The sequence below is a fragment of the Oncorhynchus clarkii genome, chromosome 2 (assembly GCF_045791955.1).
Source record: "Oncorhynchus clarkii lewisi isolate Uvic-CL-2024 chromosome 2, UVic_Ocla_1.0, whole genome shotgun sequence".
NCBI classification, from domain to species: Eukaryota; Metazoa; Chordata; class Actinopteri; order Salmoniformes; family Salmonidae; genus Oncorhynchus; species Oncorhynchus clarkii.
The window spans coordinates 97,591,540-97,617,514 of NC_092148.1; the positions used below are offsets into that span (position 1 = coordinate 97,591,540).

The following is a 25,975-nucleotide window of genomic DNA, read 5'->3' on the forward strand; positions in this document are numbered from 1 at the left end:
GGCAGGTAGCCTAGTGGTTAGAGGCAGGTACCCTAGCTGTTAGAGAGGCAGGTAGCCTAGTGGTTAGAGCAGGAGACTAGTGGTTAGAGGCATGTAGCCTAGTGGTTGGAGCAGCAGGTAGCCTAGTGGTTAGAGCAGGTAGCCTAGTGGTTAGAGAGGCAGGTAGCCTCGTGGTTAGAGCAGGTAACCTAGTGGTTAGAGAGGCAGGTAGCCTAGTGGTTAGAGCAGGTAGCCGAGTGGTTAGAGAAGCAGGTAGCCTAGTGGTTAGAGAGGCAGGTAGCCTAGTGTTTAGAGTGGCAGCTAGCCTAGTGGTTAGAGTGGCAGGTAGCCTAGTGGTTAGAGAGGCAGGTAGCCTAGTGGTTAGAGAGGCAGGTAAACCTAGTTATTAGAGAGGCAGGTAGCCTAGTGGTTAGAGAGGCAGGTAGCCTAGTGGTTAGAGAGGCAGGTAGCCTAGTGGTTAGAGTGGCAGGTAGCCTAGTGGTTAGAGAGGCAGGTAGCCTAGTGGTTAGAGAGGCAGGTAGCCTAGTGGTTAGAGAGTCAGGTAGCCTAGTGGTTAGAGCGGCAGGTAGCCTAGTGGTTAGAGCAGGTAGCCTAGTGGTTAGAGAGGCAGGTAGCCTAGTGGTTAGAGCAGGTAGGCTAGTGGTTAGAGTGGCAGGTAGCCTAGTGGTTAGAGTGGCAGGTAGCCTAGTGGTTAGAGAGGCAGGTAGCCTAGTGGTTAGAGAGGCAGGTAGCCTAGTGGTTAGAGAGGCAGGTAGCCTAGTGGTTAGAGTGGCAGGTAGCCTAGTGGTTAGAGAGGCAGGTAGCCTAGTGGTTAGAGAGGCAGGTAGCCTAGTGGTTAGAGAGTCAGGTAGCCTAGTGGTTAGAGCGGCAAGTAGCCTAGTGGTTAGAGCAGGTAGCCTAGTGGTTAGAGAGGCAGGTAGCCTAGTGGTTAGAGCAGGTAGCCTAGTGGTTAGAGGGGCAGGTAGCCTAGTGGTTAGAGTGGCAGGTAGCCTAGTGGTTAGAGAGTCAGGTAGCCTAGTGGTTAGAGAGGCAGGTAGCCTAGTTATTAGAGAGGCAGGTAGCCTAGTGGTTAGAGTGGCAGGTAGCCTAGTCTGTGTGTCTCTGTCTCTCCCTGTCTGTGTCTCTACCTGTCTGTGTGTCGCAGGTAGCCTAATGGTTAGAGGCAGGTAGCCCAGTGGTTAGAGGCAGGTAGCCTAGTGGTTAGAGGCAGATAGCCCGAGTGGTTACACAGATTAGGCCTAGGGGTTAGAGGCAGGTAGCCCAGTGGTTACACAGATTAGGCCTAGTGGTTAGAGGCAGGTAGCCCAGTGGTTAGAGGCAGGTAGCCCAGTGGTTAGAGGCAGGTAGCCTAGTGGTTAGAGGCAGGTAGCCCAGTGGTTAGAGGCAGGTAGCCTAGTGGTTAGAGGCAGGTAGCCCAGTGGTTAGAGTCAGGTAGCCTAGTGGTTAGGGGCAGGTAGCCCGAGTGGTTACACAGATTAGGCCTAGGAGTTAGAGCGTTGGACTAGCAACCGAAAGGTCGCAAGATCGAATCCCCTTAGCTGACATGATAATAATCTGTCGTTCTGCCCCTGAACAGGCAGTTAACCCACTGTTCCTTGGCCGTCATTCTAAATAACAATGTGTTCTTAACTGACTTGCCTAGTTAAATAAAGGTTACATAGACGTTAAATAACACAGCTCCTGTGGATTTACAAAAGAGGCAACAGTTCTGTGTCTTTGAATCCACACGGATAAAAATCAACCATTTTATTTGGATGGAAATAGCAGCACCCATGTCATTGTCATCTCTACAATGAATATGTTACACACCATCTCTGTTCGCCAGTTGAAATGATATTATGGGTATTTAATGGGCGAGCTGATATCTGACTTTTGTACCTTGAGCGTCAGTGTCTGAGGTTAAACCTGTGGAAGAGAGGAACAGAGGAAGTTTAAAGGGAGGCATATGAGATACAACATTTCTGTCATAACAGCATATAACAAGAATATAGTGGTATAGTGTTAAACGCTCTACCTACCTGTCTGTCTCTCCATGTCTGTCTCTCCCTGTCTGTCTCTCCCTGTCTGTGCTCTACCTGTCTGTCTCTCTACCTACCTGTCTGTCTCTCCCTGTCTGTGTCTCTACCTACCGGTCTGTCTTTCCCTGTCTGTCTCTCCCTGTCTGTGTCTATCTGTCTGTCTCTACCTGTCTGTCTCTCCCTGTCTGTGTCTCCCTGTCTGTGTCTACCTATCTGTCTCTCCCTGTCTGTCTCTCCCTGTCTGTGTCTCCCTGTCTGTGTCTCTACCTACCGGTCTGTTTCTCCCTGTCTGTCTCTCCCTGTCTGTGTCTCCCTGTCTGTGTCTCCCTGTCTGTCTCTCCCTGTCTGTGTCTCCCTGTCTGTGTCTACCTATCTGTCTCTCCCTGTCTGTCTCTCCCTGTCTGTCTCTCCCTGTCTGTGTCTCCCTGTCTGTGTCTCTACCTACCGGTCTGTCTCTCCATGTCTGTCTCTCCCTGTCTGTGTCTCCCTGTCTGTGTCTATCTGTCTGTCTCTCCCTGTCTGTCTCTCCCTGTCTGTGTCTCCCTGTCTGTGTCTACCTATCTGTCTCTCCCTGTCTGTCTCTCCCTGTCTGTGTCTCCCTGTCTGTGTCTCTACCTACCGGTCTGTTTCTCCCTGTCTGTCTCTCTCTGTCTCTGTCTCCCTATCTGTCTCTCCCTGTCTGTGTCTCCCTGTCTGTGTCTCCCTGTCTGTGTCTCTACCTACTGGTCTGTCTATCCCTGTCTGTGTCTACCTGTCTGTGTCTCTACCTACCGGTCTGTCTCTCCCTGTCTGTCTCTTCCTGTCTGTGTCTACCTGTCTGTCTCTCCCTGTCTCTGTCTCTCCCTGTCTGTGTCTCTCCCTGTCTGTGTCTCTACCTACCAGTCTGTCTCTCCCTGTCTGTCTCTTCCTGTCTGTGTGTCTCCCAGTCCGTCTCTACCTGTCTGTGTGTCTACCTGTCTGTGTCTCTACCAGTCTGTGTCTACCAGTCTGTGTCTACCTGTCTGTGTCTACCTGTCTGTGTCTACCTGTCTGTGTCTCTACCTGTCTGTGTCTACCTGTCTGTGTCTACCTGTCTGTGTCTACCTGTCTGTGTCTCTACCTGTCTGTGTCTACCTGTCTGTGTCTATCTGTCTGTGTCTCTACCTGTCTGTGTCTCTACCAGTGTAACCATTGGTCCTGTGCTTGTGTCTACCTGTCTGTGTCTCTACCAGTGTAACCATTGGTCCTGTGCTTGTCTCTACCTGTCTGTGTCTCTACCAGTGTAACCATTGGTCCTGTGCTTGTGTCTACCTGTCTGTGTCTCCCAGTCTGTCTCTACCTGTCTGTCTCTACCAGTCTGTGTCTACCTGTCTGTGTCTCCCAGTCTGTCTCTACCTGTCTGTCTCTACCAGTCTGTCTCTACCAGTCTGTGTCTACCTGTCTGTGTCTACCTGTCTGTGTCTCTACCTGTCTGTGTCTACCTGTCTGTGTCTACCTGTCTACCTATTGGTCCTGTGCTTGTCTCTACCTGTCTGTGTCTCTACCAGTGTAACCATTGGTCCTGTGCTTGTGGATGCCTCCCCTTGTCCAGCCTTCTCTTAGCTTCTCCAGCGCTGGAACGTCACAGAACCTGAAACATATTGTAGCGACCTCAGTACAACACCTAGGGGCGGTTTCCTGGACACAGAACCTGGAACATATTGTAGCGACCTCAGTACAACACCTAGGGGCGGTTTCCTGGACACAGAACCTGGAACATATTGTAGCGACCTCAGTACAACACCTAGGGGCGGTTTCCTGGACACAGAACCTGAAACATATTGTAGCGACCTCAGTACAACACCTAGGGGCGGTTTCCTGGACACAGATTAGACCTTTTCCTGGATTTAAAGCTGAATGAAGAATCTCTATTGAAAATGCTTTTTGGTCCAGGATAAAGCTTATTCTGTGTCCGGGTAACTAGCCCGTAAAGACCTTGTCAAGAGGTTTGGACCTCCTAGATGTAACAGTTAACTGACAGTCACAGGGACCAAGGTTCAAGTCTCGATGAGGACTACCCCTGAATTCACCACAACTGACGTTCATCTCATTTTACATCTACATGTTAGTCATTTAGCAGACACTGTTATCCAGAGAGACAGTTAGTGAGTGCAGACATTTTCAAACTTTCTTCATCTCAAATCCCATGTTTTTTATATATTCAAACCAAAACAATAATGACATTAATACACAATACAACATTAGATATTTGACAACATGATGTAAGTATAAAGAGACGTACTTACTTGGACTGGTAGTGAGTGCGGACGCTTGACGGGTCAGATGGTGTGTGTGACAGGGTTTTCAGATTTGGTGAGTTGAGGATGAATCCTGAAAGCTCCTGGAAACCAAAATACACTTTACCCTGCCAGTAACTAACGGTAACACTTTACCCTGCCAGTAACTACGGTAACACTTTACCCTGCCAGTAACTACGGTAACACTTTACCCTGCCAGTAACTAACGGTAACACTTTACCCTGCCGGTAACTAATGGTAACACTTTACCCTGCCAGTAACTAATGGAAACACTTTACCCTGCCAGTAACTAACGGTAACACTTTACCCTGCCAGTAACTAATGGTAACACTTTACCCTGCCAGTAACTAATGGTAACACTTTACCCTGCAGGTAACTACGGTAACACTTTTCCCTGCCAGTTACTAATGGTAACACTTTACCCTGCCAGTAACTAATGGTAACACTTTACCCTGCCAGTAACTAACGGTAACACTTTACCCTCCCGGTAAATAACGGTAACACTTTACCCTGCCAGTAACTAACGGTAACACTTTACCCTGCCAGTAACTAACGGTAACACTTTACCCTCCCGGTAACTAACGGTAACACTTTACCCTGCCAGTAACTAACGATAACACTTTACCCTGCCAGTAACTAATAGTAACACTTTACCCTGCCAGTAACTAACGATAACACTTTAACCTGCCAGTAACTAATGGTAACACTTTACCCTGCCAGTAACCAACGGTAACACTTTACCCTGCCAGTAACTAACGGTAACACTTTACCCTGCAGGTAACTACAGTAACACTTTACCCTGTCGGTAACTAATGGTAACACTTTACCCTGCCAGTAACTAACGGTAACACTTGATACTGCCAGTAAATAACGGTTTCACTTTACCCTGCCAGTAACTAACGGTAACACTTTACCCTGCCAGTAACTAACGGTAACACTTTACCCTGCCAGTAACTAACGGTAACACTTTACCCTGCCTGTAACTAACGGTAACACTTTACCCTGCCGGTAACTAACTGTAATACTTTACCCTGCCGGTAACTAGGGGTAACAATTTACCCTGCCAGTAACTAACGGTAACACTTTTACCTGCCAGTAACTAACGCTAACAAGTTACCCTGCCAGTAACTAACGGTAACACTTGATACTGCCAGTAACTAACGGTAACACTTTACCCTGCCAGTAACTAACGGTAACACTTTAACCTGCCAGTAACTAACGGTAACACTTTACCCTGCAGGTAACTAACGGTAACACTTTACCCTGCCGGTAACTAACGGTAACACTTTAACCTGCCAGTAACTAACGGTAACACTTTACCCTGCCAGTAACTAATGGAAACACTTTACCCTTCCAGTAACTAACGGTAACACTTTACCCTGCCAGTAACTAATGGTAACACTTTACCCTGCCAGTAACTAACGGTAACACTTTACCCTGCCGGTAACTAACGGTAACAATTTACCCTGCCGGTAACTAACGGTAACACTTTACCCTACCAGTAACTAACGGCAACACTTTACCCTGCCAGTAACTAACGGTAACACTTTACCCTGCCAGTAACTAACTGTAACACTTTACCCTGCCAGTAACTAATGGCAACACTTTACCCTGCCAGTAACTACGGTAACACTTTACCCTGCCAGTAACTAACGGTAACACTTGATACTGCCAGTAACTACGGTAACACTTTACCCTGCCAGTAACTAACGGTACCACTTTACCCTGCCGGTAACTAACGGTAACACTTTACCCTGCAGGTAACTAACGGTAACACTTTACCCTGCTAGTAACTAATGGCAACACTTTACCCTGCCAGTAACTACCAGTAACACTTTACCCTGCCAGTAACTAACGGTAACACTTTACCCTGCCGGTAACTAATGGTAACACTTTACCCTGCAAGTAACTAACGGTAACACTTTACCCTGCTAGTAACTAACGGTAACACTTTAACCTGCCAGTAACTAATGGTAACACTTTACCCTGCCAGTAACTACCAGTAACACTTTACCCTGCAGGTAACTACGGTAACACTTTACCCTGCCAGTAACTAATGGCAACACTTTACCCTGCCAGTAACTAACGGTAACACTTTACCCTCCCGGTAACTAACTGTAACACTTTACCCTGCCAGTAACTAACGGTAACACTTTACCCTGCCAGTAACTAACGGTAACACTTTACCCTGCCAGTAACTAACGGTAACACTTTACCCTCCCGGTAACTAACGGTAACACTTTACCCTGCCAGTAACTATTAGTAACATTTTACCCTGCAGGTAACTACAGTAACACTTTACCCTGCCGGTAACTAACGGTAACAATTTACCCTGCCGGTAACTAACGGTAACACTTTACCCTGCCAGTAACTAACGGTAACACTTGATACTGCCAGTAACTAACGGTAACACTTTACCCTGCCAGTAACTAATGGTAACACTTTACCCTGCCAATAACTAATGGTAACACTTTACCCTGCAGGTAACTACGGTAACACTTTACCCTGCCAGTAACTAATGGTAACACTTTACCCTGCCAGTAACTAACGGTAACACTTTACCCTGCCAGTAACTGACGGTAACACTTTACTCTGCCAGTAACTAACGGTAACACTTTACCCTGCCAGTAACTAATAGTAACACTTTACCCTGCCAGTAACTAACGGTAACACTTTACCCTGCCGGTAACTAACGGTAACGCTTTACCCTGCCAGTAACTAATGGTAACACTTTACCCTGCCAGTAACTACGGTAACACTTTACCCTGCCAGTAACTAATGGTAACACTTTACCCTGCCAGTAACTAACGGTAACACTTTACCCTGCCGGTAACTAATGGTAACACTTTACCCTGCCAGTAACTAATGGTAACACTTTACCCTGCCGGTAACTACGGTAACACTTTACCCTGCCAGTAACTAATGGTAACACTTTACCCTGCCAGTAACTAATAATAACACTTTACCCTGCCAGTAACTAACGGTAACACTTTACCCTGCCGGTAACTAACGGTAACGCTTTACCCTGCCAGTAACTAATGGTAACACTTTACCCTGCCAGTAACTACGGTAACACTTTACCCTGCCAGTAACTAACGGTAACACTTTACCCTGCCAGTAACTAACGATAACACTTTACCCTGCCAGTAACTAATAGTAACACTTTACCCTGCCAGTAACTAACGATAACACTTTAACCTGCCAGTAACTAATGGTAACACTTTACCCTGCCAGTAACCAACGGTAACACTTTACCCTGCCAGTAACTAACGGTAACACTTTACCCTGCAGGTAACTACAGTAACACTTTACCCTGTCGATAACTAACGGTAACACTTTACCCTGCCAGTAACTAACGGTAACACTTGATACTGCCAGTAAATAACGGTGTCACTTTACCCTGCCAGTAACTAACGGTAACACTTTACCCTGCCAGTAACTAACGGTAACACTTTACCCTGCCAGTAACTAACGGTAACACTTTACCCTGCCGGTAACTAACGGTAACACTTTACCCTGCCGGTAACTAACGGTAATACTTTACCCTGTCGTTAACTAGGGGTAACAATTTACCATGCCAGTAACTAACGGTAACACTTTTACCTGCCAGTAACTAACGCTAACAATTTACCCTGCCAGTAACTAACGATAACACTTTACCCTGCCAGTAACTAATGGTAACACTTTACCCTGCCAGTAACTAACGATAACACTTTACCCTGCCGGTAACTACGGTAACAATTTACCCTCCCGGTAACTAACGGTAACACTTTACCCTGCCGGTAACTAATGGTAACACTTTACCCTGCCGGTAACTAACGGTAACAGTTTACCCCACCGGTAACTAACGGTAACAATTTACCCTAACAGTATAATGCTTTAGAAAATGTTATCGGCATGTAAGAGCTTTCAGATTGTCTTATTAAGGGTTGTATGATATAGCTCTAGCTAACCTTCATCCCAATCAACTTCTGGTCAGCAGGTGAGCTGATCTTCTGAGTCCCAGAGCCAGGTAACACAGAGACCTAGAGGTAATACACAGGAAGTGACATCATACAGTATAACAGAGCAGCTTATAGGTAACACACAGGAAGTGACATCATACAGTATAACAGAGCAGCTTATAGGTAACACACAGGAAGTGAGTCATTTTAGTATAGACATTGCCGTTGAGAACTTCCAACATTTAAAAGTAGTCAACTGGGTGGGGATTCCTATCTCACTAGGTCAGGATATTAAACCTCCTCCATGTATATCTCACTAGGTCAGGATATTAAACCTCCTCCATGTATATCTCACTAGGTCAGGATATTAAACCTCCATGTATATCTCACTAGGTCAGGATATTAAACCTCCATGTATATTTCACTAGGACAGGATATTAAACCTCCTCCATCTATATCTCACTAGGTCAGGATATTAAACCTCCTCCATGTATATCTCACTAGGTCAGGACATTAAACCTCCTCCATGTATATCTCACTAGGTCAGGATATTAAACCTCCTCCATGTATATCTCACTAGGTCAGGATATTAAACCTCCATGTATATCTCACTAGGTCAGGATATTAAACCTCCCCTCGCCCATACCCGGGCGCGAACTAGGGACCTTCTGCACACATCAACAACTGACACCTACGAAGCGTCGTTACCCATCGCTCCACAAAAGCCGCGGCCCTTGCAGAGCAAGGTCTCAGAGCAAGTGACGTCACTGATTGAAACGCTATTTAGCGCCCACGCTAACTAAGCTAGCCGTTTCACATCCGTTACACATGTATATCTCACTAGGTCAGGATATTAAACCTCCTCCATGTATATCTCACTAGGTCAGGATATTAAACCTCCTCCATGTATATCTCACTAGGTCAGGATATTAAACCTCCATGTATATCTCACTAGGTCAGGGTATTAAACCTCCATATAGATGATCAGCCAAATCTGTTTATGGTTCATAACTCAAAATAATCCATGTACCTTGTGGATCTGTTTGGACAGTGTGCACATTTGGATCAAAATATCAAAATATATGTTAATTAATATCATCACCAATTTTTGAATTTCTTTGCCTATGGGAGAAATATCAAATCAAATCAAATTTATTTATATAGCCCTTCTTATATCAGCTGATATCTCAAAGTGCTGTACAGAAACCCAGCCTAAAACCCCAAACAGCAAGCAATGCAGGTGTAGAAGCACGGTGGCTAGGAAAAACTCCCTAGAAAGGCCAGAACCTAGGAAGAAACCTAGAGAGGAACCAGGCTATGAGGGGTGGCTAGGAAAAACTCCCTAGAAAGGCCAGAATCTAGGAAGAGACCTAGAGAGGAACCAGGCTATGAGGGGTGGCTAGGAAAAACTCCCTAGAAAGGCCAGAACCTAGGAAGAAAATATATTTCCTTTCTCCAAACAACTTCATCTATTATTGTTGAATGAGTTTCCTGTAAACAATATATATTATATTTCTTATTTTTTAGTCAGGTAAATACGGATCGTCGTATTATCTGCTAAGCCGTTACAATTATAATTGGCTATACTTATTTCAACATTTACAAGTTTCAATTATATGTTTGTAAACTTACAATTAGAAAGTACCATAGTGATTGAGTGTCCATATAGCCATGCCATGGTATTTGCACTGCTACTGAGTAAACCTCCCATTGTTCTCCACTATTCCACCTGCTAAAACCTCCCCACATCCCAATTTGGATTGTCGTCCCAGTGACTGGCAGACCCTGTCCACCTGTATCCCAGGGCCTCTGAGTATTTCGTTTTTTTTTTTACATTGAGAGAGATCGTCTACAGTACATACTAGACAGGCCAGAGGGTCCAAGGTGTCCCTGGTGAAGCCTGTTTCTCTGGGGACTCTACTGACCAGCCTGGGGAGCATCTCAGAGCCCTGGAACACAAAGAATATGTCTTGATTATTGTGCCAAAGGAAATGTTGATTTTTGTCCTCTGCTCTGAAACCCAAGGACACACAAAACGAAAAGACAACACACAAAACGAAAAGACAAGACACAAAACAAAAAGACAACACACAAAACGAAAAGACAACACACAAAACGAAAAGACAACACACAAAACGAAAAGACAACACACAAAACGAAAAGACAACACACAAAACAAAAAGACAACACACAAAACGAAAAGACAACACACAAAACGAAAAGACAACACACAAAACGAAAAGACAACACACAAAACGAAAAGACAACACACAAAACGAAAAGACAACACACAAAACAAAAAGACAACACACAAAACGAAAAGACAAGACACAAAACGAAAAGACAACACACAAAACGAAAAGACAACACACAAAACGAAAAGACAACACACAAAACGAAAAGACAACACACAAAACGAAAAGACAACACACAAAACGAAAAGACATCACACAAAACGAAAAGACAACACACAAAACAGAAAGACAACACACAAAATGAAAAGACAACACACAAAACGAAAAGACAAGACATAAACACACATTCATCCTCTAATAATAGAAGAGATGGTTTGAGAGACGGACATATATTCTAATCTACTGTGACACATCGGCAGACAGAGAACCGGACAAATAAAAACATGTTAGAGCCAACCTGAAGAAAGGAAATAGGCAGGAAGTCATCTCTCATCACAGAGTTCTCAGTCCTCCTAGGATTGACCTAGTAACACACACACACACACACTCACACTCACACACACACACACACACACACACACACACACACACACACACACACACACACACACACACACACACACACACACACACACACACAAACACACACACACACACACACACACACACACACATTTTAATAACAGGAACAAAGACACAACGAAGATGAAAAATGATCAGCTGTGTGGTTACATTGATAGAATACTACATAACAACAAAATGGAGGATGAACGAGGCGCTACGTAAAGTTGTTTACCTCACATCGGGCGCGTCCCAAAAGGCGCCCTATCCTCTGTATAGTGAATGACTTCTGACCAAATCCCTAGGGGTCCTGGTCAAACGTAGTGCACTAAATAGGGAACAGGGAGCCGTTTTGGGACGCGCCCATGATGTTTACCCTTTTGGTTGGACGCAGACTGCCCTGGGGTTAAGTGACTGCTCATGCTAAAGTGAGATAACGTCAACCTCGGGGTGAGCACAGACTACTCAGGGCATGAATATCACAGAGTTACGCCGTCACTTCATTTGAATATTCTACTCCCTTCCTGTTTTGATTTGTTTCATTAACAGATTAACAATTTCTTCTTACGCACAGGTAAAACCGTCAGTGTCTTGGTCAGTTTTTTTGGGGGGCGTTGATGTGGTGTTACTATGCCAGCTGGTGTTGCTTTGAAGCTCTTAAGAAATACTGTTGTTCAATCAGGGTGTCAAACTGGACAGTTGCTTAGTAAGAGTTGATTATTCAGTCAGGGTGTCAAACTGGACAGTTGCTTAGTAAGAGTTGATTATTCAATCAGGGTGTCAAACTGGACAGTTGCTTAGTAAGAGTTGATTATTCAGTCAGGGTGTCAAACTGGACAGTTGCTTAGTAAGAGTTGATTATTCAGTCAGGGTGTCAAACTGGACAGTTGCTTAGTAAGTGTTGATTATTCAGTGTAACATTTCTCGTGTTGAATCAGGTGTTAAATTAAATCTGTAAGTGTTAAATTAACTATTTGCTTATTAAAGAACCCCAGTGTAGATGTTAATAACCAGTGGCAAACCAAAACCACGCTCCTCATTGTCATATTTCCCAGCATGCTCTATTGCACGTTGATTTTTAGAATTGTTTGTCTCAATATCTATGTTTTTTTTTTGCATGTACATTGATTGATTAATAATCTGATGCTACTCGAATATCGAATAACATACATTTATAAACTAATCCAATCTGTTATATGGATTTATTGCACCCGTTACTGGTTGTTCCAGTTTAGTCTCAAATCTTAGTCATCACAACAATCATTCTGAATGCAGATTGAGGGTGAATAAAAACATGAAATGTTGGATATCTCCACTCTGGCTGCATTCCAATAGCAACTACACATCACTTTGCAAGCCAGAATCATTTTATTTGAATGACAGGGTAGCCTAGTGGTTAAGAGCGTTGGACGAGTAACCGGAAGGTTGCAAGTTCAAACCCCCGAGCTGACAAGGTACAAATCTGTCGTTCTGCCCCTGAACAGGCAGTTAACCCGCTGTTCCTAGGTCGTCATTGAAAATAAGAATTTGTTCTTAACTGACTTGCCTGGTTAAATATATATTTTTTTTTTAAAGTACTTGTGACCCTTGGTGAAGGGCACAAGTACTGGAAACCAGGCCCGGTTTTCATAGTTGACTTTGAAAAGACATTTGATAAAGTAAGACTGGAATTTATGTATAAATGCCTGGACTATTTTTCATTTTTGGAGAATTTCTTATACAGTGGCAAGAAAAAGTATGTGAACCCTTTGGAAATACCTGGACATCTGCATAAACACCTGGACATCTGCATAAACACCTGGACATCTGCATAAACACCTGGACATCTGCATAAATACCTGGACATCTGCATAAATACCTGGACATCTGCATAAATACCTGGACATCTGCATAAATACCTGGACATCTGCATAATTACCTGGACATCTGCATAAACACCTGGACATCTGCATAAATACCTGAATTTCTGCATAAATTGGTCATCAAATTGGATCTGATCTTTATCTAAGTCACAACAATAGACTAACACGGTCTGCTTAAACTAATAACACACAAATGATTGTATTTTTCTTGCCTATATTGAATACATTATTTAAAATGTCAAGAGGAGAAAAACATGGTTGTTCACTATCGGCAAATCTATTATTTCTTATTTTTAATCTATTCTTTATCGCCATTGAAATGTTAACTATTAAAATCATCATAATAATCAGCTAAAATGATCCATGGCTTAAAAACAAAAGTGTCATTGTTCGCTGATGATTCATGTTTTCTTCTAAATCCACAATTTGGATCCACGGCCTCATAGAGGATCTACTTTCCCTGATCTCTCTGGATTAAAACCTAATCATGTTAAGTGTTCTCTATTACGTATTGGATGACAACAACAACAAAGTACCTTCACATTACCGTGTAGTTTACCAATAAAACCTTCTGATGATAGTGCAGTGAAAATACTCTGTACTCACATTGGAAATAAATAAATAATCTCACTACAATACATTTTGGGTTCCCGAGGGGCGGAGTGGTCAAAGGCACTGCGTCTCAGTGCAAGAGGCATCACTACAGTCCCCGGTTCGATTCCATCACATCCGGCCGTGATTGGGAGTCCCATAGGGCGGCGCACAATTGCACCAGCGTCGTCCGGGTTTGGCCGCGGGTAGGCCATCATTGTAAATAAGAATTTCTTGTTAACTGACTTGCCTAGTTAAATAAAGGTTAAATAAAAAAAAATTGAATGTTGGTCAAATTAGATAAGATCTTGCTACTGGAAAAATCACCCTGATAATGTCATGTCTGCTTCCAACTCACACTCTAAAACACATAGATCCCCTGAACACAGCTCACTCTCCAGATCCCAATCACCTGAATTCTGATCACCTGTTCACACACCTATGTCATTATCACACACTATGTAGTTCAGTTCTTTGCACCCCGTCACTGTGAGGTCTTGTTGGTTTTGTGACAGAGCACTGTTTATTTAGTGCTGGTTTTCCTGTCATTTAATCCTCCCGTGTTTGATCGTTTCTGCCCGCCTCACTAACGACGTCTTTTGTCTATTCCCTGCCTGTACTTCAGCATATCGGATTTCCTGTTATCTACCTATTGCCTGATCTCCTGTACTACCTTACGAGCCTTTTCACTGCCTGTACTGTTGCCTTTTTGGACCCCCTGTGTATGACTTTCTGCCTGCCCCTGGACCCAGCTACCTGCCTCCTCCTGTGTATGGCCTTCTGCCTGCCCCTGGACCCAGCTACCTGCCTCCTCCTTTGTATGACCTTCTGCCTGCCCCTGGACCCAGCTACCTGCCTCCTCCTGTGTATGACTTTCTGCCTGCCCCTGGACCCAGCTACCTGCCTCCTCCTGTGTATGACCTTCTGCCTGCCCCTGGACCCAGCTACCTGCCTCCTCCTGTGTATGACCTTCTGCCTGCCCCTGGACCCAGCTACCTGCCTCCTCCTGTGTATGACCTTCTGCCTGCCCCTGGACCCAGCTACCTGCCTCCTCCTGTGTATGACCTTCTGCCTGCCCCTGGACCCAGCTACCTGCCTCCTCCTGTGGTCCTTTTCAAGAAACACCTGCTGCGCCCTGCGCTTGAGACCAGCTCTCTGTCTCCCCTCGTGTTCATTACAGATTCATTCTTTCATATCCCAGTTTACCTATTTACTTATGGCCCTGCCTACACCTAACAACTTTTTTAACTGTTTTATTTTATTATGTGAGCAAAGAATATTCCATTTTTATTTGGAATGGCAAACCAGACTAAATTAAATGGGCCTATTTATATTACATATTAAAGCATTAGACCTCTCACTAAAGGCTTCAATCAGCTATACTTCAAATAAAATGTTATTTGTCACGTGCCGAATACAACAGGTGTAGTAGACCTTACAGTGAAATACTGAATACAACAGGTGTAGTAGACCTTACAGTGAAATACTGAATACAACAGGTGTAGTAGACCTTACAGTGAAATACTGAATACAACAGGTGTAGTAGACCTCACAGTGAAATGCTGAATACAACAGGTGTAGTAGACCTTACAGTGAAATACTGAATACAACAGGTGTAGTAGACCTCACAGTGAAATACTGAATACAACAGGTGTAGTAGACCTTACAGTGAAATGCTGAATACAACAGGTGTAGTAGACCTCACAGTGAAATACTGAATACAACAGGTGTAGTAGACCTTACAGTGAAATGCTGAATACAACCAGTGTAGTAGACCTCACAGTGAAATACTGAATACAACAGGTGTAGTAGACCTTACAGTGAAATGCTGAATACAACAGGTGTAGTAGACCTCACAGTGAAATACTGAATACAACAGGTGTAGTAGACCTTACAGTGAAATGCTGAATACAACCGGTGTAGTAGACCTCACAGTGAAATACTGAATACAACAGGTGTAGTAGACCTCACAGTGAAATGCTGAATACAACAGGTGTAGTAGACCTCACAGTGAAATGCTGAATACAACAGGTGTAGTAGACCTTACAGTGAAATGCTGAATACAACAGGTGTAGTAGACCTTACAGTGAAATGCTGAATACAACAGGTGTAGTAGACCTCACAGTGAAATACTGAATACAACAGGTGTAGTAGACCTTACAGTGAAATGCTGAATACAACAGGTGTAGTAGACCTTACAGTGAAATGCTGAATACAACAGGTGTAGTAGACCTTACAGTGAAATGCTGAATACAACAGGTGTAGTAGACCTTACAGTGAAATGCTGAATACAACAGGTGTAGTAGACCTTACAGTGAAATGCTGAATACAATAGGTGTAGTAGACCTTACAGTGAAATGCTGAATACAACAGGTGTAGTAGACCTTACAGTGAAATGCTGAATACAACAGGTGTAGTAGACCTTACAGTGAAATGCTGAATACAACAGGTGTAGTAGACCTTACACTGAAATGCTGAATACAACAGGTGTAGTAGACCTTACACTGAAATGCTGAATACAACAGGTGTAGACCTCACAGTAAAATGCTTACTTACAAGCCCTTAACCAACAATGCAGTTTCATGAAAATACACACAAAAAAGTAAAATATAAGAATAACAAATAATTAAAGAGCAGCAGTAAATAACAATAGCAGGACTATATATAGTATAGTGATACTCTCAATGATCGGCTATGAAAAGCCAACTGACATTTACTCCTGAGGTGCTGACATGTTGCACCCTCTACAACCACTGTGATTATTATTGTTTGATGCTGGTCATGCTGGTCATTTATGAACATTTGAACATCTTGGCCATGTTCTGTTATAATCTCCACCTGGCACAGCCAGAAGAGGACTGGCCACCCCACAGCCTGGTTCCTCTCTAGGTTTCTTCCTAGGTTTTGGCCTTTCTAGGGAGTTTTTCCTAGCCACCGTGCTTCTACACCTGCATTGCTTGCTGTTTGGGGGTTTTAGGCTGGGTTTCTGTACAGCACTTTGAGATATCAGCTGATGTACGAAGGGCTATATAAATACATTTGATTTGATTTGGTTTGATGCACCTGAGCTCAATTTTGAGTCTCATAGCAAAGGGTCTGAATAGTTTGTACACATTTCGTTTTGTCATTATGGGGTGTAGATGGTTTTTATTAAATCCATTTTATATCGTAACAAAACGGGGGAAAGGTGAATGGGTCTGAATGCTGTGAAGGTAACTTTAACCTTTTAATGCCACTGGCGTTGGAAAATAGTGGTGTTAAAAGGGCAACACTTTCTCTTGGTTCACATAAAAAACACCTCGAAAGTGTGAAATTGAACACCCTCAGTGTTTATTTTACTGAGGGTAAAATTCGGTGAGCTCTGGGCTAAGAATTGGCTGTGTGAAAAATGGCCTATTCCCTACATAGTGCACTACTTTATACTATGCTGAGGTCTGTCCAACGCTGGTCCGACCAAGCTGACTCCAAGACACTCCAAGACTGCTTCCATCACGTGGACTGGGAGATGTTTCGTATTGCGTCAGATAACAACATTGACGAATACGCTGATTCGGTGTGCGAGTTCATTAGAACGTGCGTTGAAGATGTCGTTCCCATAGCAACGATTAAAACATTCCCTAACCAGAAACCGTGGATTGATGGCAGCATTCGAGTGAAACTGAAAGCGCGAACCACTGCTTTTAATCAGGGCAAGGTGTCTGGTAACATGACCGAATACAAACAGTGCAGCTATTCCCTCCGCAAGGCTATCAAACAAGCTAAGCGCCAGTACAGAGACAAAGTAGAATCTCAATTCAACGGCTCAGACACAAAAGGCATGTGGCAGGGTCTACAGTCAATCACGGACTACAGGAAGAAATCCAGCCCAGTCACGGACCAGGATGTCTTGCTCCCAGGCAGACTAAATCACTTTTTTGCCCGCTTTGAGGACAATACAGTGCCACTGACACGGCCTGCAACGAAAACATGCGGTCTCTCCTTCACTGCAGCCGAGGTGAGTAAGACATTTAAACGTGTTAACCCTCGCAAGGCTGCAGGCCCAGACGGCATCCCCAGCCGCGCCCTCAGAGCATGCGCAGACCAGCTGGCCGGTGTGTTTACGGACATATTCAATCAATCCCTATACCAGTCTGCTGTTCCCACATGCTTCAAGAGGGCCACCATTGTTCCTGTTCCCAAGAAAGCTAAGGTAACTGAGCTAAACGACTACCGCCCCGTAGCACTCACATCCGTCATCATGAAGTGCTTTGAGAGACTAGTCAAGGACCATATCACCTCCACCCTACCTGACACCCTAGACCCACTCCAATTTGCTTACCGCCCAAATAGGTCCACAGACGATGCAATCTCAACCACACTGCACACTGCCCTAACCCATCTGGACAAGAGGAATACCTATGTGAGAATGCTGTTCATCGACTACAGCTCGGCATTCAACACCATAGTACCCTCCAAGCTCGTCATCAAGCTCGAGACCCTGGGTCTCGACCCCGCCCTGTGCAACTGGGTTCTGGACTTCCTGATGGGCCGCCCCCAGGTGGTGAGGGTAGGCAACAACATCTCCTCCCCGCTGATCCTCAACACTGGGGCCCCACAAAGGTGCGTTCTGAGCCCTCTCCTGTACTCCTTGTTCACCCACGACTGCGTGGCCACGCACGCCTCCAACTCAATCATCAAGTTTGCGGACGACACAACAGTGGTAGGCTTGATTACCAACAACGACGAGACGGCCTACAGGGAGGAGATGAGGGCCCTCGGAGTGTGGTGTCAGGAAAATAACCTCACACTCAACGTCAACAAAACTAAGGAGATGATTGTGGACTTCAGGAAACAGCAGAGGGAACACCCCCCTATCCACATCGATGGAACAGTAGTGGAGAGGGTAGCAAGTTTTAAGTTCCTCGGCATACACATCACAGACAAACTGAATTGGTCCACTCACACAGACAGCATCGTGAAGAAGGCGCAGCAGCGCCTCTTCAACCTCAGGAGGCTGAAGAAATTCGGCTTGTCACCAAAAGCACTCACAAACTTCTACAGATGCACAATCGAGAGCATCCTGGCGGGCTGTATCACCGCCTGGTATGGCAACTGCACCGCCCTCAACCGTAAGGCTCTCCAGAGGGTAGTGAGGTCTGCACAACGCATCACCGGGGGCAAACTACCTGCCCTCCAGGACACCTACACCACCCCATGTCACAGGAAGGCCATAAAGATCATCAAGGACATCAACCACCCGAGCCACTGCCTGTTCACCCCGCTATCATCCAGAAGGCGAGGTCAGTACAGGTGCATCAAAGCTGGGACCGAGAGACTGAAAAACAGCTTCTATCTCAAGGCCATCAGACTGTTAAACAGCCACCACTAACACTGAGTGGCTGCTGCCAACACACTGACACTGACTCAACTCCAGCCACTTTAATAATGGGAATTGATGGGAAATGATGTAAATATATCACTAGCCACTTTAAACAATGCTACCTTATATAATGTTACTTACCCTACATTATTCATCTCATATGCATACGTATATACTGTACTCTATATCATCGACTGTATCCTTATGTAATACATGTATCACTAGCCACTTTAAACTATGCCACTTTGTTTACATACTCATCTCATTTGTACATACTGTACTCGATACCATCTACTGTATCTTGCCTATGCTGCTCTGTACCATCACTCATTCATATATCCTTATGTACATATTCTTTATCCCCTTACACTGTGTACAAGACAGTAGTTTTGGAATTGTTAGTTAGATTACTTGTTATTACTGCATTGTCGGAACTAGAAGCACAAGCATTTCGCTACACTCGCATTAACATCTGCTAACCATGTGTATGTGACAAATAAAATTTGATTTGATTTGATTTGATTTGACTAGAGCCCTACGGGCCCTGGTCAATATTAGTGCACTATATAGGGAATAGGTGCCATTAAGGATGCATACTAAGAGATATGACACTAATCATGTGACCAGACCTGGGATACTGACATCACTAACCATGTGACTAGACCTGGGATACTGACATCACTAACCATGTGACCAGACCTGGGTTACTGACATCACTAACCATGTGACCAGACCTGGGTTACTGAGTGTTGTCTCTATCCTGGAGTGACAGATGGCCGGGGTTTGCAGTTCTTAGACTTTTCTATAGTTTACATTGTGCCAGGCAATCTCAAACAAGGTAGAGTATTTGAAATTATTTCCAATAGTATTTGAACACTTATCTCTAACCATGTGGCAATTTTGTATATTTAGAGGGAGCAACACTAACCATGTGGTACTGGGGCAGAAATGTGTTGGGTTGCAGGGCCGTCCCTTCGGTGAAACCGCTCTGTCCTTGGGCTCCCACTAACTGGTGCTTCTGAGAAACTAAAGGACAATCATGTGTCATTTATGCTCTCTAAACAGCCCCTTCTCTGCAGCGGGCAGAGCTGGGTGACGTCATTGCAATCAGTTTTGCCAGAGGAGTAATACCCTTTTCACACAACAAACGTAGCAGAGCCAAGTTGTGTTCTCCTCATTATGCCCCCCAGCACAGAGCCTGCACAGAGCCAGCACAGAGCCAGCACAGAGCCTGCACAGAGCCAGCACAGAGCCTGCACAGAGCCTGCACAGAGCCAGCACAGAGCCAGCACAGAGCCTGCACACAGCCAGCACAGAGCCAGCACAGAGCCTGCACAGAGCCAGCACAGAGCCAGCACAGAGCCTGCACAGAGCCTGCACAGAGCCTGCACAGAGCCTGCACAGTACAGTTCTGTTCTGGCCTGTTCTGTAAAAAGGGTATTACTAAATCATTCAGCTCCTCAGTATATTACACTGTACCTGGTGGTCTGGGACGATATGGAACAAAGTGTTCCTTATACTCTGTCTGGATGGATACATTCTGGGGGAGAGAGGGAGAGAGGGAGGAAGGAAGGAAGGAAGGAAGGAAGGAAGGAAGGAAGGAAGGAAGGAAGGAGACAGAAAGACACTTAAAATCCATTTATTCTCAGTCGCTCTCCCTCATCCCTCCCCTCCTCTCTCCTCACTGCTGTAGGCCGTGTCTTCAGCTGTAGATATCCACTCTCTCTGATCTGTCCACTGGGGCAAGGCAGGGTCTCTGACCCATCAGGTCTGGTCAGGGGCTGGAAATGGCGCTTAGTCTGAGACTGGAAACTATCTAGCAGAGAACGCCTGGAGAAGACCCAAAACACACACTTAATGTCACTGTTATAATCCACTGTATATGTCATCCCTGCAGGAATTGAACCTATGACCTTGGCATTCCTATCGCCAAGCTCTTGATAACTGAGCCATACAGGACCACATAATAGTATAGAAATACTATCACTACCAGTAATCACCTCTGGAGGACATATCTGAAATTGCAACATATTTAAATAATGCACTACTTTTAGCCAGAGCTCTGTGGTAGATTAGTGTCCTGTACAGGGGGTCGTTCTGGCTCGGTCAAGGCTACTAGTGTCCTGTACAGGGGGTCGTTCTGGCTCGGTCAAGACTACTAGTGTCCTGTCCAGGGGGTCGTTCTGGCTCGGTCAAGGCTACTAGTGTCCTGTCCAGGGGGTCGTTCTGGCTCGGTCAAGGCTACTAGTGTCCTGTCCAGGGGGTCGTTCTGGCTCGGTCAAGACTACTAGTGTCCTGTCCAGTGGGTCGTTCTGGCTCGGTCAAGGCTACTAGTGTCCTGTCCAGGGGGTCGTTCTGGCTCGGTCAAGGCTACTAGTGTCCTGTCCAGGGGGTCGTTCTGGCTCGGTCAAGGCTACTAGTGTCCTGTCCAGGGGGTCGTTCTGGCTTGGTCAAGACTATTTAATTTCTTTACTTGGGCCAGAGCCCTATGTGGGTCTGATAAAAGAGTGCACTGTGTAGGGACAGACTGGGGCTGTAGTATAATATAATATTGTATAATACAGTATAATATAATATGGTATTGATTAATATAATATAGTATTGTATAATATAATATAGTATTGTATAATATAGTATAATATTGTATAGTATAATATAATATAGTATTGTATAGTATAATATGATATAGTATTGTATAATCTAGTATAATATAGTATTGTATTGTATAATATAGTATTGTATAACATAGTATAGTCTTACCTTAACTGTGGGTTATCAATGTGGTCCAGGCTAGGGCTGTAGTATAATATAGTATAGTATAATATAACATAGTATTGTATAATATAGTATAGTATAATATAGTATTGTATAATATAGTATTGTATAATGTAGTATAATATTGTATAGTATAATATAATATAGTATTGTATAGTATAATATGATATAGTATTGTATAATATAGTATAATATAAAATAGTATTGTATAATATAGTATAATATAATATAGTATTGTATAATATAGTATAGTATAATATAATATAGTATAATATAGTATTGTATAATATAGTATAATATAATATAGTATAGTCTTACCCTAGCTGTGGGTTATCAGTGTGGTCCAGACTAGGGCTGTAGTATAATATAGTATAGTATGATATAGTATTGTATAATATAGTATAGTATAATATAGTATTGTATAATATAGTATAGTATAATATAGTATTGTATAATATAGTATAGTCTTACCCTAACTGTGGGTTATCAGTGTGGTCCAGACTAGGGCTGTAGTAAACAGCAGGTCTCAGGTTGGCAGAGTACCCTGTACAGTAATGATGACCTAGACATGGACTGAAGACTTCTTTGCCTGGATAAGATATGACAGTAAGATGGGGAGGGGTTGGGGGGATAGGGAGGGGGGGGATAGGGATAGGGAGGGGGGGATAGGGATAGGGAGGGGGGGATAGGGAGGGGTTGGGGTTGGGGGGATAGGGAGGGGGGATAGGGAGGGGTTGGGGGATAGGGAGGGGGGATAGGGATAGGGAGGGGGGGATAGGGAGGGGGGGGGGGGATAGGGAGGGGGGGGGATAGGGAGGGGAGGTGGGATAGGGAGGGGGGGTTAGGGAGGGGGAGGGGGCTTCCCAACAATATCTCTCTTCTCCTGAAGTTTGCACTCATGAGAGTAAAAGATGGCTAGAGTTCTTCCATATTTCCTATGGGAAATTCTTATACCAGTAATTTCCTTTGAAATCAGTGAAAAGAAGTGAACAAGTACACATTTTAGTGAGGTAATTGGGACCAGTGTGTGGCCATGTGAGTGAGTCATTAGGGAATCTGGCTTTGCATTGTTAAAAATCACACAGGCGTATCATTGAGGGTGAAAGCAGAGTATACTTGAGAAAGCAGAACACTTCAGGCAAATGTAGTGGATATTATCTTACCATCAGTAGAATAAAATAAAAATAAAATTCAATACAATAGAGAGTTTATATCAAGTCATATCAGATATCTTGTTCTCACCAAAAGAAGCCCTGTAGGAGGTACAGTAGAGGTTGAGGGAGGTGTTGGCCAGACGGCCTCCTGGGCTTCCCGTTCCTCTTAGAGGGGGCCTGGTGACCAGGTCTACCTGACTAACCATCTGTGAGGGACCAGGATCATGGATAAATACTACAGTTAACTCCACTAGCAACAACGATAGACAGAGAAAAATAGCTGCCTGTAACCGGGAGAGAAGACTGATTTGAGTTCATGTTGAACTTTGACAGTCAAACTCTTTTTTTGTTTGTTTTGTTTTTACACTATTAGAAAATGTATAGCTTTCTCACAGTAGCTTACACTCATTCTACATGTCATCATGTAAGTCATGTATTTTCATCAAGAATGAAGAGAAATGGAAAGTTATCGTAGCAGAAGACGTATATAACATGCTAAATACCCTTATTATAGGCCTAGCCTACAGATTCATTCATTTATGATCACCTCTGTAATTATAAATATATATTAAGAACTAGTATGCCTAGTCGACATTCATTTCAGTAAAATATCTGCATCATTATGATAAAAGCGACCCCTCCTCACGCGCTCTACCGTTACCTGTCTGTCGAAGCGGTGTTTCTGCGTACCGGCGGCCTCCTCTCGCCGTGTTAGGTTTTAGAGCCCGGGACCCGTGCCGTCTCCATGATACCGACCGTTGCTACGGTGATTCTCCAAGTGGCGCCAGCAGCACTTCACAATGACGGACGAAATGAGGTCACAAGAGAAGTCATAGAAGCAAACCGTTGCTCCTAATACAAGTAGCTTGCAGTTGCACAGGTTAAGCTCACTCTGCTTGTTCCCTGATCTGTTTCGTGCCTGTTGTGCCTGTTGCTGTTGTCATTGTCATGTTTGGCATGACAATTAGTGTGACAAGGAGTTGGCATGAAATCACAAACAGATTGACACTAAGGCTAAAGCTGGCTACGGTAAAATGACATGATTTAATATATATATATATATATATATATATAATCTGATTGAGGTATCCAGTAAATCAAAGGGCATTTAATTTATGAATGATCCATTTATCATGATTAGAATAATGTACGATCTCCAAGGATATAATCAATACCTTGAGGGAGTTAGGTTACTAATAGCTCATGTTATTGTCAGAGCTGTAGCTACATATAAAGACATCAAGGTCCAGTATACATATACCTATAAATATATAAAACAAATATTTAAAAAATTACTGAGGTATATATATATATATTTTATATATATATATATATACTATTATTATTTTTTACAAAAAATTACTGAGGTGTATATATATATTTGGGGTAGCCTAGTGGTTAGAGCATTTGGGCCAGTAACTGGAAGGTTGCAAGATCAAATCCCAGAGCTGACAAGATAAAAATCTGTCATTCTGCCCCTGAACAAGGCAGTTAACCCACTGTTCCTAGGCTGTCATTGTAAATAAGAATTAGTTCTTAACTTACCTGCCTACTTAATTAAAGGTAATGTATATAAATATATATTCTAACTGTCAACAGTAAGATTAGACCCTGACTGAGTTCCATATTTTAGCATATTCTGAACTTACTGCTGACAGTATAGTGGAATACACAGGGTGCAATTTCTTTGTTGTGCATCAGCAGTTTCCCTCTTGTTATATATCGCTCACTGACAGTCACTCAATTAGCCCATCTCAGTTAAAATGTTTTACATTGGTAAATCTAGTTACTCTAAAATCCTAACCTAACCACCACCAGGGGTCCTGACCACCACCAGGGGTCCTGACCACCACCAGGGGTCCTGACCATCAGGGGTCCTGACCACCACCAGGGGTCCTGACCATCAAGGGTCCTGACCACCAGGGGTCCTGACCATCAGGGGTCCTGACCACCACCAGGGGTCCTGACCATCAGGGGTCCTGACCACCAGGGGTCCTGACCACCACCAGGGGTCCTGACCACCAGGGATCCTGACCACCCACCAGGGGTCTTGACCACCACCAGGGGTCTTGACCACCACCAGGGGTCCTGACCACCAGGGATCCTGACCACCAGGCACCAGGGGTCCTGACCACCAGGGGTCCTGACCACCAGGGGTTCTGACCATCAGAGGTCCTGACCACCACCAGGGGTCCTGACCACCAGGGGTCCTGACCACCACCAGGGGTCCTGACCACCAGGGGTCCTGACCACCACCAGGGGTCCTGACCACCACCAGGGGTCCTGACCACCACCAGGGGTCCTGACCACCAGCGTGATAATAACTGAAGCTACTCCAACCAGCGTGATAATATCTGTGCTATTTATTTGGGTGGGTGTTTTTTAGTTTTTAAAGTCGTATAAACATCCCCTCTCAGACCCTGGCTATGGCCCTGTATGGTAAAGAGAAAAATGATACACTTTTAGATCAGATTTCTCCCTTACTTGCGTCACATCTCGTCTCTGCATACGTTAACCTCACTTTTTACAGAACACCACTGAAAAAAACCTACTGGGGCACATTGGGTGTTTATGTGCTGGGCCTGTCTTAAATAAATTACAATACTAAGCATATTACTTTAATATCCTGGGTGTGCTTTTCCCTGTGGATATATTTATACACCCACTTTATGACATCAATTATGTCGGCAATGATTGTACACATTATTAGGCAACACCCAAGTGGCACCTGTGCCAAGAGACTGTTGTTACAGGTTACAGCCACAAGATGGGGGTGTTGCAACACAATTGTGTTTAAGCAGACCTCAACAACCCCAGTCCTTAGTGTGGCTTCCACACAATCTATCTCGGCAAGGTGAGGTGGTGGCTTTCTGTTCACATAATTAACTAGGTAATAAATGCACTTAATCAACATTAAGTGGAGGGTTGATTACTATGGTAAAGCACTCAGCATTTTCACAAAACACAGTTTGCGTGGCTACCTGCACTGTCATTATGAACACAATTAACCACAACACTGTAGTTTGACAGCTTGGGCTAAGCTTCAATTCATGTCGACATGACCAGTCATACTAAAGAAAGCACGGTCATACATTTTCTGTAGCCCAGTCCAAACATTTAAAATGAAAGACTTGTTATGACCGATGTATTTAATTTCCTCATTAAAGTAAATCTCCACTAGCGTTAGAGAGGCAACCGCAAAAGAACAACAGACGCGCAGAGGGAAAAAAATGGTTTGTT

The 25,975-nt window shown here is 44.1% G+C and overlaps 1 protein-coding gene across 1 annotated transcript; it reads right to left on the reverse strand.

The window, feature by feature from the left end:
- Positions 1 to 1,886: 1,886 nt before the first annotated feature.
- On the reverse strand, positions 1,887 to 22,941 carry LOC139383406 (stabilizer of axonemal microtubules 4). The gene is made up of 11 exons (XM_071127949.1): positions 22,824 to 22,941; positions 22,053 to 22,170; positions 20,492 to 20,636; positions 20,286 to 20,346; positions 19,735 to 19,832; positions 10,891 to 10,956; positions 10,101 to 10,187; positions 8,248 to 8,319; positions 4,283 to 4,377; positions 3,526 to 3,627; positions 1,887 to 1,905 (listed from the first exon to the last, which is right to left on the reverse strand). Exons 1-11 carry the CDS (start codon positions 22,939 to 22,941, stop codon positions 1,887 to 1,889), a joined length of 981 nt encoding a protein of 326 aa, XP_070984050.1.
- Positions 22,942 to 25,975: the final 3,034 nt, after the last annotated feature.

Bases quoted from the DNA above. Each gene is read 5' to 3' on its own strand.
- LOC139383406 (XM_071127949.1), bottom strand. From the start codon at position 22,941: ATGGTTAGTCAGGTAGACCTGGTCACCAGGCCCCCTCTAAGAGGAACG. The intron at 20,347-20,491 runs GTGAGGAGAGAG...TCTCTCCCCCAG, and splicing joins TGAAGACACGGCCTACAGCA to AATGTATCCATCCAGACAGA. The intron at 10,957-19,734 runs GTTAGTGTTGCT...GTGTGTTACTAG, and splicing joins TTCTGCCCCAGTACCACATG to GTCAATCCTAGGAGGACTGA.